This window comes from Argopecten irradians, chromosome 6 (assembly GCF_041381155.1).
Source record: "Argopecten irradians isolate NY chromosome 6, Ai_NY, whole genome shotgun sequence".
Taxonomy (NCBI): Eukaryota; Metazoa; Mollusca; class Bivalvia; order Pectinida; family Pectinidae; genus Argopecten; species Argopecten irradians.
The window spans coordinates 9,590,567-9,608,814 of record NC_091139.1 but is presented as its reverse complement, the minus strand read 5'-3'; the positions used below and the strand labels follow the sequence as shown (position 1 = coordinate 9,608,814).

Genomic DNA, 18,248 nt, shown 5'->3' with positions numbered 1-18,248 from the left:
TTGTATTCTGTATTTACATATTACAGAGTTATCTGCCCTTGCGGGTAGGTATTTGATTGTGACATCATGCATTTGCGAGCATAACATCATACTTTTCGGAGAAAACAACGTGACTCGTGATCACAAAATTATGAGGTCACATTTGATACCTACCCGCAAGGGAGCTAACTCTGTAATATGCAAAGACGGAATAACATAGTTCCAGTCAAAGAACTCCCATGGCTGTCAAGTCACGGAAATAAGTTGGTTTACAGTATAACAAAGGTTAGGATTTTCAACAAAGAAAAAGACACTGAAAGGAACATTTCATTTTCTTTATTCTTGAGTAAAAAGGAATGTAAGAAGTGTATAAACTTAACAGTACAGCAGGGCAACACATTTCCACAAAAATCAGAAGTTTTGTTGGCCTAACATCAGAATCCTAATTACAGTACAGCAGTGTAACGCATCGCCATAAAAATCAGAAGTTTTGTCGGCCTAACATCAGAATCCTAACAGTACAGAAGAGTAACGCATCACCATAAAAATCAGAAGTTTCTTTGGCCTAACTTCAGAATATGTCGCCACACATCGGTTTCCCTTGAAGTCTTGGTCACTATGACAACATAAGGAGACATGTTTAGATGTGTGACAGACAAATCCTAGTAACCTATAATGGTGAAAATATGTATGCTGTAAGTCTTTTGAAATGCACTTAGCAGACTGATTAGCTATGTTTAAATTTGAAAAAAGAAATGTAGGTAAAAAATCTACTTTCATTTTGACGAAAATTTTTCAAAAGTTTCTTCTTGTTTTAGTTTGGCTTGCATTGACAGGCCATTAAAGACAAAAATAAAATCTAGTAGAAATGAAATTTTTATAGCTTATTCATATACATCTTGATTTCAAAATATCTTGTGGTGAAGAATGCCAACACAATCCCTAGTTTATGAAGGATATTACCTCTATGGAAATCTAATGTATTCCGGTTAACCTATTACTTGAGCATGTAACAAATTATTGGGTGCTTGGTATCACTTGTGCGAGCTTATAAAATGAATATTGCATTATGAAAAGTTAGAAAATTAATGCTAAGCTATGTTAAAGTTTTAACAATGAATTCAGATTATAAATGTGCAAGCCTTGAGCAAAACTGGAGGAGGAATAGGGGTGTAGGATGGAGGGGGGCTGGTATGGGAAGGTTGATGGATGGTAAAATTGGGATCTTCACATGAAATTGTCCTTATAAATGATATTTCTTCACAGGAAGTGAACCAACCAAAATACAATCACAGATAGGTGTAAAAAGGTGTATATTGCTGGAAAAATTGCATACAATGTCGATAATGAATCACCTCCCTTTGTGAAGGGAAACCTTTCCTTTCGGAGCAAACAATAATTACATAATCATGAATTATAAAATATGTCTGGTATGAATTGCCTCCCTTTGGACAAAGGAAATTCCTTTTGGAGCAAATGAGAATAACATAATCTTCATGATAACAATGTGATACCAGAGGTTTTACCAATATGAAACGGAGATTTCAAATATGAACAAATGCTTTAATGAATGAGGATTCTTTTATGAATCAGTCTGTGATATAAAAAATAATCTTGGAAATTTAAAGATGCTTCACCGCTGACGAATGGTATTTTTTCTCTATCAAAAACAGAAACTGACGCATTAGTATTTTTTATCAGTAACAAAAGTTACTTACTTTACACCATTACCACCATTGGGAAGTCTGAGCTTCTTATTTTAATTCAAGATAAAAATGTTAAAAATAATTAAATTACATCTAAAAAAATACCCATGTCACTATGCCCTATATGGAATTAAGTAATGATAGTGCACGTACCAAAAGCAAACTAAATCATTTCAAACGCGTTTTTGTGTTAATTAGACACATAAACCAAATGACAGGTATTGTATATGCTCTGTCAGCTGTGGAGCATCTTTAAACCAAAATGTGCTAGAAAACCATTTATGATTTTTGAAAAAATGGATTACACTTCCTGAACCTTACTAGTGAATTCCAATTTCTCTACGAATTTTAATTCAGAAAAAAATTAGGCCAGCTACTTTATCTCTGTTAGACAATCATAGACTGTGACCTCCTCAGTTATCTCCCCTTATTATAAATTCGATATACAGTAGATGGCATTAAAAATGTGCCTCACAAACGTTTATGGTTGATTTATTACCACGATTGAAGACTACCAGTATATTTGTATATCAGTTAACAGGTGAAATAATTAACGTAATAAATTATTGCCTGTGTCAGGTCTTTAGTCTAGATGTTTGATGTTGGGTGGTGTAGTGGTAAAGCCACCTTGCCAGCCAGAGGTTTGATCTTGGGCACAGACATCAAAAAGTCAGTAGGGCCTGCCCGATCACGCAGATTTTTCTCTGACACTCTGGTTTCCTACCGCTCTATGACCTCTCATGTGCTTACATCCAGGCCATTGAAAGTGCCCGATCATGCAGATTTTTCTCCGACACTCTGGTTTCCTGCCACTCTATGACCTCTCACATGCTTACATCCAGGCCATTGAAAGTGATTTTTCATACGACTTTTTTGCAATGGATGTATTATAAATAAAATTTGCGGTTTAACGTTAGATGTTTATTTTATGGGGAGGACCAAGAGAAGCTAAACCAGTCTATGAAAATCATACAGCTTTTCCATAAACAACATGAATGATAGATAATGCTATATAAACAATGGAATAGTAAAAGTGACTTTGGAAATGTTTCAAACACTAACCATGACCGATCACTCAAATAATGCAACTGGTGTGGAAAAGTGGAATGATGTATATCGGTATATGTATTGAAAAAATTCAGAAAAATGAACTGTGGAGATGGATGGCAAGTTATAATGTACAAAAAGTTTATATAACTGTTGTTCACAACCATATTCACTATAATTAGCGCCCCTCACCAAATAAGTAACCTTCCCCTTTTCTGGAGAAGAGTCGAACTTGTATAAACGCCCCCTTTTCATTGATTTAACAATGTTTTTCAACATGTAATGCCTCTAACATCAGCATTTTATCCCATATTACATGAATAAAAGAGTCTTTACATGAGAATCCTGAAAGGATAATACATCTCAAAGGATAAAAGGCATATGCATGTTTACTGTGGCAGATATTAATGTACCATGAGTACAGAAAGATCTAAAATATGGCTGACTTTTTTTACATTACATTTTGTTCCCTAATAAGCGCCCCTATGTTAAAATTATTTTAGTGCCCTGAATACGGTATGTAAGTTATGATAAAAAATTTCAATACCGATTGTCATTCATGGAAATTGTAGAATTAGACACACTAAAGCCAGTCATACTGACCAACAGTCATCGATTTATCAGTCGATTTTCTTGCAGTCCCAACGACCAATATCATGATAATTCGACCTAGGTATAAAGACCAATTAGCTATATTAACGACCAAAATTTTCTTGAGTGGTCTTTATAGACAGGTTCGACTGTAGTATAAAGTTTTGGCATGAAATCAAGGTCAGCTAATGAGAGCAATGTTAATCAAAGGGTGACATGGTGAAGTGATGAGTGATGTTACAGCCAAAATTTGTTTTAAAAAGCTTGAGTATATATATACCAACAATGAGTGTTAAAAAGGTGACGACAGTGTATAAAAGTGTGTAAAATATTGCGAAAAAGCTCTCACCATGTTTTAACAACATACAAAAATTTACAAAAATAGAAAGTATTATTTTACAGCAATAAATTCAATTTGTCTTTTAATTTCATCTCAAACCATGTCATATTTGTGATAAAAATACTATTTACAGCATGATATATTTTCTTTTATATATACAAAGAAAAACCTGGATACTCAATTATCCAATCAATGTTTGCAAAGTTTTGAATACAAATCTTGTCAAAATAATGATATACAAGATGAATTGGAGCTCCTGCAGTGATCAAAACACTATCATTTCTCACCTCCATAAACTTGAGCCACCTTTTACCAAATATATACAAAGAACCAGCTCGTTAATTAAAGTACCATATTCTACCCAATTAGTGCTGGTGTCATGAAAGGAAAATGGAACCGATACACATACTTGTATAAGGACCTATCAAGACAGTTTAATGCATCTTATATACTGAAACTATGGATTGTGAAGTCTGAAATTAAGGAAAATCATTTAACATACTGCATCAGAATCAAGACAAATATGCATGATCATACCAAAATTCTGGGAGACATTTTGCTGGAAAAAATGCAAATTTACATCCGGACAAATAATGAATGAGTCTATGATTTTTGAGTTTTTCACCGCGATGACATTGATGATTGGTAAAGGTGACTCAAAATGTGTGTAAAATGTACAGGTCTCTATGGGATTCTGACTACAAAGAAGATGACAGGAAAGTTGGAGTGAATCTGTTGACCAACTTGAAACTACATGTAATTGAATGCATACATCAGCATAAGCCCCCTGCCATACTCCTGGCAGGTGCAAGTTAAAACAACAATTTTATACAGGATATACAAATAAAGTAACATCATGCCTTGATTTGAGGAAGACTTTTAACATTCTCACATATATACAGGTGTAGCTTCAGCATTGACACATGGGAAAAACAACGTTTAAAGTTGAATATCTCAAAAAAGTTTTCGGAATGCAAATTTATGTAATCACAAAATGTTATGGTAGAAAAATGTAAACAACAAGGCAATTATATACGTGTACCATGATAAAACATGTACATTTGTACATGCTTTAGTCGTAGAAGAAACAACAAATCAACTGAGATTAAACGACTCTTATGATATCAGAAATTTACCAAACTTTTCAAATCAGGTTTGAGGGCCTTCTTAAGGGTCTATGTCTGGACCAACCTGAGAGCATTTTTGAGGGTATATTTAGGGAACCAACTAGCTCGAGATCCTAATTCGGGATAATTTAATGACCCAATGAAAGGTGTATCATGGACCAATTTGAGGATGTTTTATGGGGCCAGTGTCAACCATAACATATGGTTACAGTGGAGAATAAAAATGTCCCTTCAGACTGGTATCGGGTACAAAGTACACTTGTAAGCCCTTGATAGTTTACTAGGGCAAGTAAACATTATTTTCTTCCATCTAATCATTAACACAGTATAAAAAATGGATCTGTTGTCTTCATTACAACAGATTATTACTTATTCTAATATATCTTTAAAGTTTATCAGATGTTATTTTCCACAAAAATAAGTAAATAATTAAAGAAGGTCATTTCTCCAATGATAAAAGTATCTTATTTCTATACATATATTGTTTCATATGATGCAGGTATATATTGTAGTGTCTTGACCTGTTAACTTCTGGCCAATAATATATAATAGTGAGCATTACGGTACATTAAAATGAAAACAAATTTCTCCCTCACACATTTACATCCATCCTCAATACTCGAGGGGTTAATATCACTGATATTATATCCACCCCTGAACTGTGATTCCTCAGGTTTTTTTCTCCTGAACTTTCTCTCCAGTTTTATTAACTCACCTGCCCGAAGGGCAAGCGAGCTTGTGCTGTGGAGCAGCGTCCGTCGTCTGCCCGTTTTCCGGCGTCAACTTTTCCATTTAAACAACTTCTTCTCCAAAACTTGGAGACCTAGAGTCCTGAAATTTGACCTATAGCATGCTGGGATGAAGGGCTACCAAGTTTGTTCAAATGAATGAACTTGAGCTTGATTCAAGGTCACAGGGGCCAAATAGGTGAAAATCTTTAACAGACTTCTTTTAAATAACCAAGAGGCCTAGGGACCTGAAATCGGGCCTGTGACATGCTGGGATGAATTGCTATCAAGTTTGTTCAAATGAATGACCTTGACCTTCATTCAAGGTCACAGGGGTCAAACAGGCTGAAATATGTTGTTAAGACTTCTGCTTCATAACCAAACAGCCTAGAGACCTGATATTTGGCATGTACCATACTGGGATAAAGGACTACCAAGTTTGTTCAAATGAATGACCATGACCTTCATTCAAGGTCACGGGTCATATAGGCTAAAATCTTTAAACAACTTCTTTTTAATAACCAAGAGGTCTAGGGACCTGAAATCGGGCCTGTGACATACTGGGATATAGGGCTACCAAGTTTGTCCAAATGAATGACCTTGACCTTCATTCAAGGTCACAGGGGTCGAAAAGGCTAAAATCTTTAAACGACTTCTTCTTAATAACCAAACAGCCAAGGGACCTGATATTGGGCCTGTGGCATACTGGGATAGAGGGCTACCAAGTTTGTCCAAATGAATGGCCTTGACCTTGATTCAAGGTCACAGGGGTCAAATAGGCTTAAATCTTTGAACAACTTCTTATTGATAACCAAGATGCCTAGAGACCTGATATTGAGCCTGTAACATGATTGGATGAAAGGCTACAAAGTTTGTTCAAATGGATGACTTTGACCTTCATTCAAGGTCACAGGGGTCAAATAGGCTAAAATCTTTAAAAGACTTCTTCTTAATAACCAAAAGGCATAGGGATCTGATATTGGGCATGTTGCATGCTAGGATCAAGGGCTATCAATTTTGTTCAAATGCTCAGGTGTCAAATAGGCTAAAATATTTAAATGACTTCTTTTTATTTACCAAGAGGCAAACGGGCCTCTATTGTGCTTAGGCATGATATAAATTCTTATTCACTCTCCTATTTGTTAAGTGTGAACCATGCATGATTACCAGATAGCAGGTGAGCGATTCGGGCCCATTGGGCCCTTGTTATGAGGTAGTCCGGGGTGGCTATAACATCAGTGATGGTAACCCTTGGAGTATGGAGGATGATTTACATCCTGTTCACTGGTATAAAAAAAATCTACTGGCATATTTACATCGTAATAGTGTAATTCACAATCATAAGGGAGAAATTTGTAGTGAAAGACTTTCATCGGTTTGATTTTTGGTTTCCAGCATTTTCAGTTCAACAGCGTCCGTATCTGTGGCGTCTTGTCGACGTAATGTTGGTCGCTTTGTCCTGGAGTCGCGGAGTGGCTTTTGAATTGGCACAAAGTCACCGTGTCGTGAAGATGAAGCGGGAGGGTAGAAAGCACTCGTGGAAGGCAGTGAGTAATTTGACGAGTGACCACCATTAGTTAGACCTCCATTACTAGCATGTATACGCACATTATTATTTTCCTCATATCGACTCCCAGTGCCATTCGCCACCGTTCTATTTGGCACCACATTTTTATTCCTTACCGAAGTCTCGCCTTGGTCGGACATTGATTCAGCTGACGATACACTGACGCTGTCTATGCTTGGAATTTGAAGGTGTTCGAGTGCAGCCTTCTGCGTAGTTATGTGGCCTTTCGCAGCCAGATTTTTATTGTCCAAGGCAGGCAAAAATCCTTGGTGGAAATTCAAATGTGAAGATTTGGTGATAAGATTGGTGAACTCGTCGTTATTAAACAGGTTACCATGGAGACCGGACATATCCACGTGGTAACCTCTATTGACCTGGCCTCTTTTTGAAGCTGGTCCCGTAATCACAATTTTCGGTTTGTCTTCTTGCATAATGTCCAGGACAGTCACAATGAAGGAATAGCAGAACACATACTCCACCTGTGTGATGGAAACAAAAGGTAAAAACATTAGATTATAAAACATACTTCATTAAGTTTTCAACAAAATATCCTGAATCAGATCAAATCATTAAGTCAAGTGACATATAGTGCATACAGGTTGGCCATGCATTTGGAAATGCGGTTTTACTTTTTATTCACTTTTTGATAATCAAGATGAATTTCAAGGAAATAGCTCAAGCTCAGATTGTGTGCAAAGAAAATGTTGGGGAAATGGTCAGTGTGTCATGTACAATGTATATTGGTTTTACTTTTGAGAAGAAGTGATTATTTACTTACAACATTTGGCACCAAATCAGGTCGATTTTTCTTGACGATCCGCACAGCACCAAACACATCAACTTCACCCTCAGCTTTCAACTGGTCTAGGCAGATGTTGGTAACACAGTAAACTCCACAACGTGTGTATCCATCCCTAAAGAATTGAAAGTTATACTCAGAATTATATAAGGTTGATAGAGTACTGATGTAACCAGTAAACAGTACGTGTGTATTCTAGACATGATATAGACAGAGTTGAGTGGGTTGGTACTCACTTTGACATGATACAGACAGGGTTGACTGGGTCGGTACTCACTTTGACATGATACAGACAGGGTTGAGTGGGTCGGTACTCACTTTGACATGATACAGACAGGGTTGAGTGGGTCGGTACTCACTTTGACATGATACAGACAGGGTTGAGTGGGTGGTACTCACTTTGACATGATACAGACAGGGTTTGACTGGGTTGGTACTCACTTTGACATGATACAGACAGGGTTGAGTGGGTCGGTACTCACTTTGACATGATACAGACAGGGTTGAGTGGGTCGGTACTCACTTTGACATGATACAGACAGGGTTGAGTGGGTCGGTACTCACTTTGACATGATACAGACAGGGTTGAGTGGGTCGGTACTCACTTTGACATGATACAGACAGGGTTGAGTGGGTCGGTACTCACTTTGACATGATACAGACAGGGTTGAGTGGGTCGGTACTCACTTTGACATGATACAGACAGGTTGAGTGGGTCGGTACTCACTTTGACAGATACAGACAGGGTTGAGTGGTCGGTACTCACTTTGACAGATACAGACAGGGTTGAGTGGGTCGGTACTCACTTTGACATGATACAGACAGGTTTGAGGGTAGTGGTACTCACTTTGACAGATACAGACAGGGTTGAGTGGGTCGGTACTCACTTTGACATGATACAGACAGGGTTGAGTGGGTTGGTACTCACTTTGACATGATACAGACAAGGTTGATGGGTCGGTACTCACTTTGACATGATACAGACAGGGTTGAGTGGGTCGGTACTCACTTTGACATGATACAGACAGGGTTGAGTGGGTCAGGGGTACTCACATTTGACATGATACAGACAGGGTTGAGTGGGTCGGTACTCACTTTGACATGATACAGACAGGGTTGAGTGGGTCGGTACTCACTTTGACAGATACAGAAGGTTGATTACATGATACAGAAGGTTGAGTGGTGGTACTCACTTTGACATGATACAGAAGGTTGATGGGTCGGTACTCACTTTGACATGATACAGACAGGGTTGAGTGGGTCGGTACTCACTTTGACATGATACAGACAGGGTTGAGTGGGTCGACTCATTGACAATACAGACAGGGTTGAGTGGGTCGGTACTCACTTTGACATGATACAGACAGGGTTGATGGGTCGGTACTCACTTTGACATGATACAGACAGGGTTGAGTGGGTCGGTACTCACTTTGACATGATACAGACAGGGTTGAGTGGGTCGGTACTCACTTTGACATGATACAGACAGGTTGACTGGGTCGGTACTCACTTTGACATGATACAGACAGGGTTGAGTGGGTCGGTACTCACTTTGACATGATACAGACAGGGTTGAGTGGGTCGGTACTCACTTTGACATGATACAGACAGGGTTGAGTGGGTCGGTACTCACTTTGACATGATACAGACAGGGTTGAGTGGGTCGGTACTCACTTTGACATGATACAGACAGGGTTGAGTGGGTCGGTACTCACTTTGACATGATACAGACAGGGTTGAGTGGGTCGGTACTCACTTTGACATGATACAGACAGGGTTGAGTGGGTCGGTACTCACTTTGACATGATACAGACAGGGTTGAGTGGGTCGGTACTCACTTTGACATGATACAGACAGGGTTGAGTGGGTCAGTACTCACTTTGACATGATACAGACAGGGTTGAGTGGGTCGGTACTCACTTTGACATGATACAGACAGGGTTGAATGGGTCGGTACTCACTTTGACATGATACAGACAGGGTTGAGTGGGTCGGTACTCACTTTGACATGATACAGACAGGGTTGAGTGGGTTCGGGTACCTCACTTTGACATGATACAGACAGGGTTGAGTGGGTCGGTACTCACTTTGACATGATACAGACAGGGTTGAGTGGGTCGGTACTCACTTTGACATGATACAGACAGGGTTGAGTGGGTCGGTACTCACTTTGACATGATACAGACAGGGTTGAATGGGTCGGTACTCACTTTGACATGATACAGACAGGGTTGAATGGGTCGGTACTCACTTTGACATGATACAGACAGGGTTGAGTGGGTCGGTACTCACTTTGACATGATACAGACAGGGTTGAATGGGTCGGTACTCACTTTGACATGATACAGACAGGGTTGAATGGGTCGGTACTCACTTTGACATGATACAGACAGGGTTGAGTGGGTCGGTACTCACTTTGACATGATACAGACAGGGTTGAGTGGGTCGGTACTCACTTTGACATGATACAGACAGGGTTGAGTGGGTCGGTACTCACTTTGACATGATACAGACAGGGTTGACTGGGTCGGTACTCACTTTGACATGATACAGACAGGGTTGACTGGGTCGGTACTCACTTTGACATGATACAGACAGGGTTGAGTGGGTTTGTTCGTTGCTGCCATTCCTCCACACATCCCATCAGATAGATCATGGATTTAGAACTGTGAGGGGTCTTCTCTTTTGCCGGCCAACATGTTAACTGGAAAGTCTTCACTACTGAGTACTCCGCTGTAATTTCTGACATGCAGGTCAAGTTCTGAAAATGATACAGATACATTTCAATTTTTACAATTTATATAGCCATCATAGAGTCATGTCAAGACTTTTATTATGATAATTACATTATCAATGTCATAATATGGCTGAAAACAAAGAAAGAGCCCTCTCCCCTCAATGTAACCCCCTCCCCCCTTCTCCTTAAAAAAAAATAGATAAATAAACTGACTGATGTATGAAAGGTTTTAGAGATGTGAAATCAAAATTTTATGTATTAGTGATTAGATTTTAGTGTTTCAACGGCAATGCAGCAGGTCAATGGAACCTCGTGTATTGGATGCCTTTCAAACTATTTGTGACCTTGTGATTTTTTACATAAGTATTATTATCTGTATAGTTTATACAGATGTTATCAGAATCATTTGTACTCAACCACTCAACCCTGTCTGCTCAATAAGTATTACCCTGAATTTCTACAGACGACCTTGATCTTTACCACCAATAAGTGGTTTATTTGTTAAAACATTAAATTCTAAAATAAACATATCTGTGAATTAAGTATCATTTAATACTCGCCATAACCTTCAGAGTAACAAAACAGCGACAAACTGTGCAGACAAAACGCTACGTCCCCTATAACTGTGACAGGGAGTGAGTGTAGTGTCACGACGACGTGACATGTCTTATAAGGACAGTAAGGTTATGTGGTGGCGATGACGTCATACAAATCAAATCAACATGGCATGAATTGCTCCCATGGGGTTTGAATGTCGCTGTCAGAGAAATATCATAGTGTCAGTGGTGCACCCCGTTACAATGGCTGTGAACATCTCCAACAACATGAACCCGGACGTCAGCCTGTACTAGACAACCACAATCAATAACTACAGCAGGATTTCCCTTAAGTAGCCAAACCGCTATATAAAGCATAAAAACAACACCTGTGGGTCAACAATTAGTTTGCTGAACGCTGCAATATTTACCCAAAATTTTAACAATGGAAAAAAGGGGAGATAAACCAGAGGAAATTAATTTCTAAAATGAAAAAAAGATTTTCTGTTTTCTTTTAACTTTTATCATAAACATCTCAATGGCATTCATAACTCACATAACAAAATCAACATTTAGAAAAAAATTCTGAACACTGCTGTCTGCACAGGGACACCCTAACCACTTACCCCTTTTAGAACTGAATATTGACCAGGCCTGAACCATTTTTAACAATGCACCTATTGTTTTATTGAAGATTACATTGTGGGACCTTAGAATTGGGTTCATTACTCTTTCACATGAGCTCCAGGTTCCTTTCAATTTTTTTTCACTCCTTCATTTTTATTTTATTTAGTTTAAGGAAACAATCAAATAAGAAATCCAAAAATACATTGGTTTGAGTTAAATCACATACAATAATAAGAGATCCATGGGCCTTAACGGTCATTTGAATATTGGCACAAAACAACAATCACTGTATACAGTAGTGGCTAACAATTAAGTTGATACAAGGAACTACTAGATGAAGCTGTAAGTTTCCAATATGTTTAAAAGATGGTAGAGGTCATTCACTTGAACAAAGTTGGAAGTCCTTAATCCCTGTATGCTGCAAGATCTATACAAGTACTCTAGGCCTTTTTTTTGGACAAGATATCAACTGTTTAAAGACTTAAGCCTTTTTTATCCCTAACATCTTGAATGAAGGTCAAGGTCATGCATTTGAATAAACATGGAAGCTCTTTATCAAAGCATGTCACAGGCCCAATATCAAGTCTCTATGCCTCTTAGTTATTGGCAAGAAGGTGTTTAAAATATCTTAGCCTTTTTGACTCCTGTGATCTTGAATGAAGGTCAAGGTCATTGATTTGAATAAACTTGGTAGCATGCTTCAGGCTAATACTCAGTACCCTGGGGCTTTCAGAAGAAATTGTTTGAATGAAATGTTTACGCACATGGGACAACAGTATCAGAACATGATGAGTATAGGTCATCCTAACCCTTTGTGTCAGATGACCTAAAAATGTAAAACAAATTTTCTAAGGCAAGAATATAATACATTTTTATTTAGAAAAAGCATGATGTGTATAATGAATACAATATTGAAAACTATGCCATTTCTGACTGAGAAGGTTTTCCTGACCATGTTGAGAGAGTCTCACAGTGTGTATATATATATATAGACAGCATTAGTCTAGGTATGACCATAATTATTGGTGATAAAATATGTATTCACCAATAATATGTATCACTGTGTATGTAGACAGTAGTACTCTAGGTATTCTCCTGGGAGATCACATGTCAAAATGTTCTGAGATACTAAATACAGCAGTCAAATCAATCTTGGCATCTTGTGGAAAATCTCAATCCTTGAGGCAAACACATCTTGACAATACTATTAAAATTCCCAAAGCGGGAGAAACATTGGCTGTTATGTTAGACGTTGAATAATATAAAACCTGGCCAATAGAATGCAGCTGTACTGTCATAAACAATAAATATGATACTCCACAGATGTTTGAATTTCTGATATCTATCCATAACTTGGCAAAGTCTGTGATTAGATTATTTAAATTCCCACTTCACTATTTGTAAACTTTCCAGTATTTCTTGAGCAGCGGATGAGATCAATGTTTCCAGACGTTTTAAAATGCCAGTTTATGGTAACCACTCTACCTGCTGTTTTAGGCAGTCATTGATTCCCCATATAGTTGACCTTAACTTATCTCCACCATAAAAAGACTTGAGATACATGCATAGAGGATGTCATTTAGTTTTATAGTTTGTGGTTTTTTCCCAATGAAATTCTGATTGTCTAACTAATGTAAACTTTCAATTCTAAGTTCAGCTGAAATAGGACTTTAAATCAAAATGATCAAAAATTGAGTGAACTATTACATAAAATTGGTTTTTGATATATATGTAATATGCATGTCTGTAATAGGTTCTTAAAACAAAAAAACATAAACGCAAACAGAACTAATTAAACTATCTGAAAATCTTTTTCTTTTCAAAAAAGGGCACAGATAATAGTTGTTTGACATAAATGAAAGAAAAAAACTATTTAAAGAAGGCTGTATTTAAAATGAAATTCATATCAAATGTAGCTATCAATTGGAAGAACTTTTATTTTTTTTCAAAATTGAAATATTCGAAATAATGTACTTTTGCGTCCCCATTTTTTTTTACAACTGTGTTGTTAGATTTGCTGTTTGTTCTATTTGGCACCCAACCCCTTGTCTCCATGGATAAGAGTTGAGTGTATTTCCACTAATGATCTTATCACCAATTGGTAGAGATCTAATTTTGTATTAAAGAGGAAGAGAATTTTGAAAGTGAAAATTTACATACCATATTCACCGTAATTAGCGCTCCTCCCCCACAAGCATCCCTCCCCATGTCATATATAATAATGTGTCTCAAAGGTTAAAAGGTATATGTATGTTTACTTAACAGATTAAAGTGTCATAAAAAGTTAAAATATGGCTGACATTTCTCGTCCACAACTTCCATCTCTTTCAATAAGCACCCCACTTTGCCCTGGGCGGCGTTAATTATGGCGAATGTGGTACTTGCTTTGATCACAGATAATTATGCCTATACAGAAATATTACTATATATCCTACAGATGGTTATTGTTGCGGGTAAAAAATTTTGTAATTTCAAAACGGGAAAATAAGTTTTCAGTGATCAAAATTTCACGATATGGCTATAGGAATATATACAATCAAATCTGTCTATAAAGACCTATGAAGGAATGACGGAAAACTGGTCTTTATAGCTATTTGGTCTTTATATAAAGGTCAGATTGTGTTGAAATTGGTCATCTGGGATGCCTAAAAAGTGGTCTTATTAAGCAGGTGGTCTTTATATAGAGGTGGTCACTATTAAAATAAATTAAGGCGGGTTTGACTATATATGGTTTATTTATAGTTTCATGGATGAAATGTCCACAACCATATGCTGTGAAATCACAAAAATTTCATCCCTATGAATATTATCAATACAGAAACAGCTAAATAAAGAAGATTACTCTATACCTCTTAGCATTACCTTGAGACATACTCTGACCGATGTTTGTGTCCATTTGTCAGTCCAGTGTTCCCTAACATTACCCCGAGACATACTCTGACCGATGATTGTGTCCCTTTGTCAGTCCAATGTTCCCTAAAATTTCCCTGAGACATACTCTGACCGATGTCCATTTGTCAGTCCAGTGTTCCCTAACATTACCTTCACCATCACATTAGTCACTGTATAGAGCTATTATTATGTGAGTCATGATTAAACAGACACTGTCCACCATGACAGGTACTTAGAGCAGCATCTGGCACTAAGAAAACCTATCCACTTCATCAAACAATGAGTGAAATTACTGTATTGATGCCATAAAAATCGCTTCCCCAATAGGTTCCATCATTCTTCACTTTCTCGGGATTAACTTTTTAAATAAGAACCGAGCTACAATGAAGACAATGGTTCATTATGTGAGAATAAGAACTCCTTTGTAAACTAGGATAGCTCAAATTTAACATTTACTGATTCTTAAACACACAATGAAAATGGGAATAATTCACGTACCAAGTGATACCCGATATGGTTTGTGCAGGATTATTGTTTCTGTTAGTGAAGGAATTACTTCAAAAGATGATATCGCGCGCTAACGCTCCTTCACCACTGCTGCACAGATGTTATCAGGTATCATGCGGTATGTGAATAATTCTATTAAATTGGACTAATTTTTGTTTTTTAAGGTAAAGATTTAAACTTAATTACTGTAATTCTGACTTACTTCTCAGTTTGCAAGATTTCACCACTTCAATTTTTTGTAAGGGTTTATTACTTATTGATGAATTAATTGTTTATAGAGACATATTAGAGATGATTGCTGAGGCATGATTGCTGAGGCATATCACTGGAGATGGGACTTATTGTTAGACTCAAGTCCTATTGCTGAAGGTGAGGCCTGCTGTTTCAGTTGAGGTCAGACTTACTTAATGGAGTTTTGTACCTATACTACTATAATTATTGAATCACTTACCTTTCTTACAGCGAAGGCTCGGATAACGATGTTAGGGAATTTCTGACAGCCAAGATAGCGGACTCCTATTGGGCCGTACTTGTGTTCTACGTCTAGGTCCGTAGGCCAGAAACATGGGTGGCTCTGTAATCAAAGAGACTCATCAGGTTTAAACATCCTACGTACTTCTTCTCTTATACTTCCATCTTCCTTATAAAAAAATATTGAAAACATTGTCTTTATTGTCAAAGATAGTTGTTGATTTTGAAAACTGGAATTCTGAAATCCACAATGAAACTAAATATCTGTTCTACATTGAAATAAATTCTTTGCAGGATTATTCCTGTGAATCCAACTAGTGAGGAAACTTGAGTTGAAGATCATATAGTATTGTACAGGATGGATTTTAGTATATAATACAGGGGAAAATGAGGGCACAAGAGTTGATGATATGTTGCCTTTATTATTTTTTTTTAAAATTTCTATTGAGTTATATATCTCAGGGATAATTGAATGTGAAATATGAAATGACTTACCCTTGAATATTTGACGTCGTTAAGAATCACTAAAGACATTATCTTGTAGTCATAAATCAGACGCCAAACGTCGTTGATTGTGTTTTGCATAGGCCATTGTGTAACTAGGAAATTGTTCTCCTGGTAATAACCCTAGCAATGAAATACACAAGTAAAATAACTGAAGTATTGAATACTCATTGATAAAACTTTCAAAATAATAAAAAAAAATTTGGAACAATTGTATTTAAGAAAAGTTTATCCATTTTAACTTTATTTATTTTATATCAATAGCAAAACAAGTTGCATTACGTATACCAATGTCTTTTGATGGCCTGGAAGTATGTGTGCGAGGAGGGTTAATTAGAATGACAAGGATTCATACTCCCAACATATCCCACCCCATGTGATCAGGTAGGTGACCCTTGACCTATGTCCCTGCCAGGGATTGAATCTCAGCCAACTATGTAAAATGGGAGTGGCTTAAGCACTAACCCACCTAATCATCCTAAAGATAAATTTCATTGAGAATGCAATTTATTTTTAAAATCATTGATATTCTTCTGTAAATTACATATTCCATTAATGTACGACTAGTTTATCAGAAGTTATGGAGATTTTTGACAGATGAAGTCTTCTACTCACATCAATAAATACAGCATTGATGAAGTCTGTACCATTGTCACTTGACTCTGACGTCAACAAATAAGGGCGAGCCCTCTCAGCTGAAACATGTCAGAAATACAACACTGTAAAGATCAAAATTCCAGTGGGTTAAAACATTAAAATAATAATTCAAACAAAGGTTCTCCTTCCAGCTAATAAACTCAAACACTGCTATAGTTAGAAGTCTTCAGTTGATATTTTTTTTCTAAATAACCAGTAATACCACAGACTTGTTTATAAGTTTATACTCACGATGGAAGTCTTCAGTTGATATTTTTTTTCTAAATAACCAGTAATACCACAGACTTGTTTATAAGTTTATACTCACGATGGAAGTCTTCAGTTGATATTTTTTTTCTAAATAACCAGTAATACCACAGACTTGTTTATAAGTTTATACTCACGATGGAAGTCTTCAGTTGATATTTTTTTTCTAAATAACCAGTAATACCACAGACTTGTTTATAAGTTTATACTCACGATGGAAGTCTTCAGTTGATATTTTTTTTCTAAATAACCAGTAATACCACAGACTTGTTTATAAGTTTATACTCACGATGGAAGTCTTCAGTTGATATTTTTTTTCTAAATAACCAGTACTACCACAGACTTGTTTATAAGTTTATACTCACGATGGAAGTCTTCAGTTGATATTTTTTTTTCTAAATAACCAGTAATACCACAGACTTGTTTATAAGTTTATACTCACGATGGAAGTCTTCAGTTGATATTTTTTTTCTAAATAACCAGTAATACCACAGACTTGTTTATAAGTTTATACTCACGATGGAAGTCTTCAGTTGATATTTTTTTTCTAAATAACCAGTACTACCACAGACTTGTTTATAAGTTTATACTCACGATGGAAGTCTTCAGTTGATATTTTTTTCTCTAAATAACCAGTAATACCACAGACTTGTTTATAAGTTTATACTCACGATGGAAGTCTTCAGTTGATATTTTTTTTCTAAATAACCAGTAATACCACAGACTTGTTTATAAGTTTATACTCACGATGGAAGTCTTCAGTTGATATTTTTTTTCTAAATAACCAGTAATACCACAGACTTGTTTATAAGTTTATACTCACGATGGAAGTCTTCAGTTGATATTTTTTTCTCTAAATAACCAGCCATACCACAGACTTGTTTATAAGTTTATACTCACGAGGAAGCAGCATGATGTCGCGACTTTTTGTCCTATTCTCTGATCTGTGACCTCCAGCACAATCTCCAATACTGAGTCGCGTTGCTATGTTTTTGATTATCTGAAAAAGATAAAACATATCTTACTGTATATATCTGATGGTTTTTATCAAATTTAGCCCTTTAAAACTATTACTACAAACCTCCATTACATTACCACAGCAATGATTATCAGAGGTGTTTTTTTTACCATTTCAAATGTGATAGCTTGTCCATCCCTATGAAAAAATGTCCAATGAAAATTTGATG

General features: G+C 36.7%; 1 protein-coding gene across 4 annotated transcripts in view; it reads right to left on the bottom strand.

The window, feature by feature from the left end:
* Positions 1-300: 300 nt before the first annotated feature.
* Positions 301-18,248, bottom strand: part of LOC138324921 (receptor-type tyrosine-protein phosphatase epsilon-like) — a 110,541-nt gene continuing 92,593 nt past the window's right edge. For 3 of the 4 annotated variants that reach the window (XM_069270172.1, XM_069270171.1, XM_069270170.1), the window contains exons 15-21: positions 17,962-18,061; positions 16,774-16,853; positions 16,150-16,281; positions 15,635-15,757; positions 10,464-10,645; positions 7,864-7,999; positions 301-7,564 (exon numbers count right to left, since the gene is read on the bottom strand). In XM_069270172.1, the coding sequence (XP_069126273.1) occupies positions 6,857-7,564; positions 7,864-7,999; positions 10,464-10,645; positions 15,635-15,757; positions 16,150-16,281; positions 16,774-16,853; positions 17,962-18,061 (1,461 nt within the window). In that variant the 3' untranslated portion in view covers positions 301-6,856. The remainder of the gene's footprint in view (positions 7,565-7,863; positions 8,000-10,463; positions 10,646-15,634; positions 15,758-16,149; positions 16,282-16,773; positions 16,854-17,961; positions 18,062-18,248) is intronic. The other variant, XR_011208704.1, reaches the window with a different exon arrangement.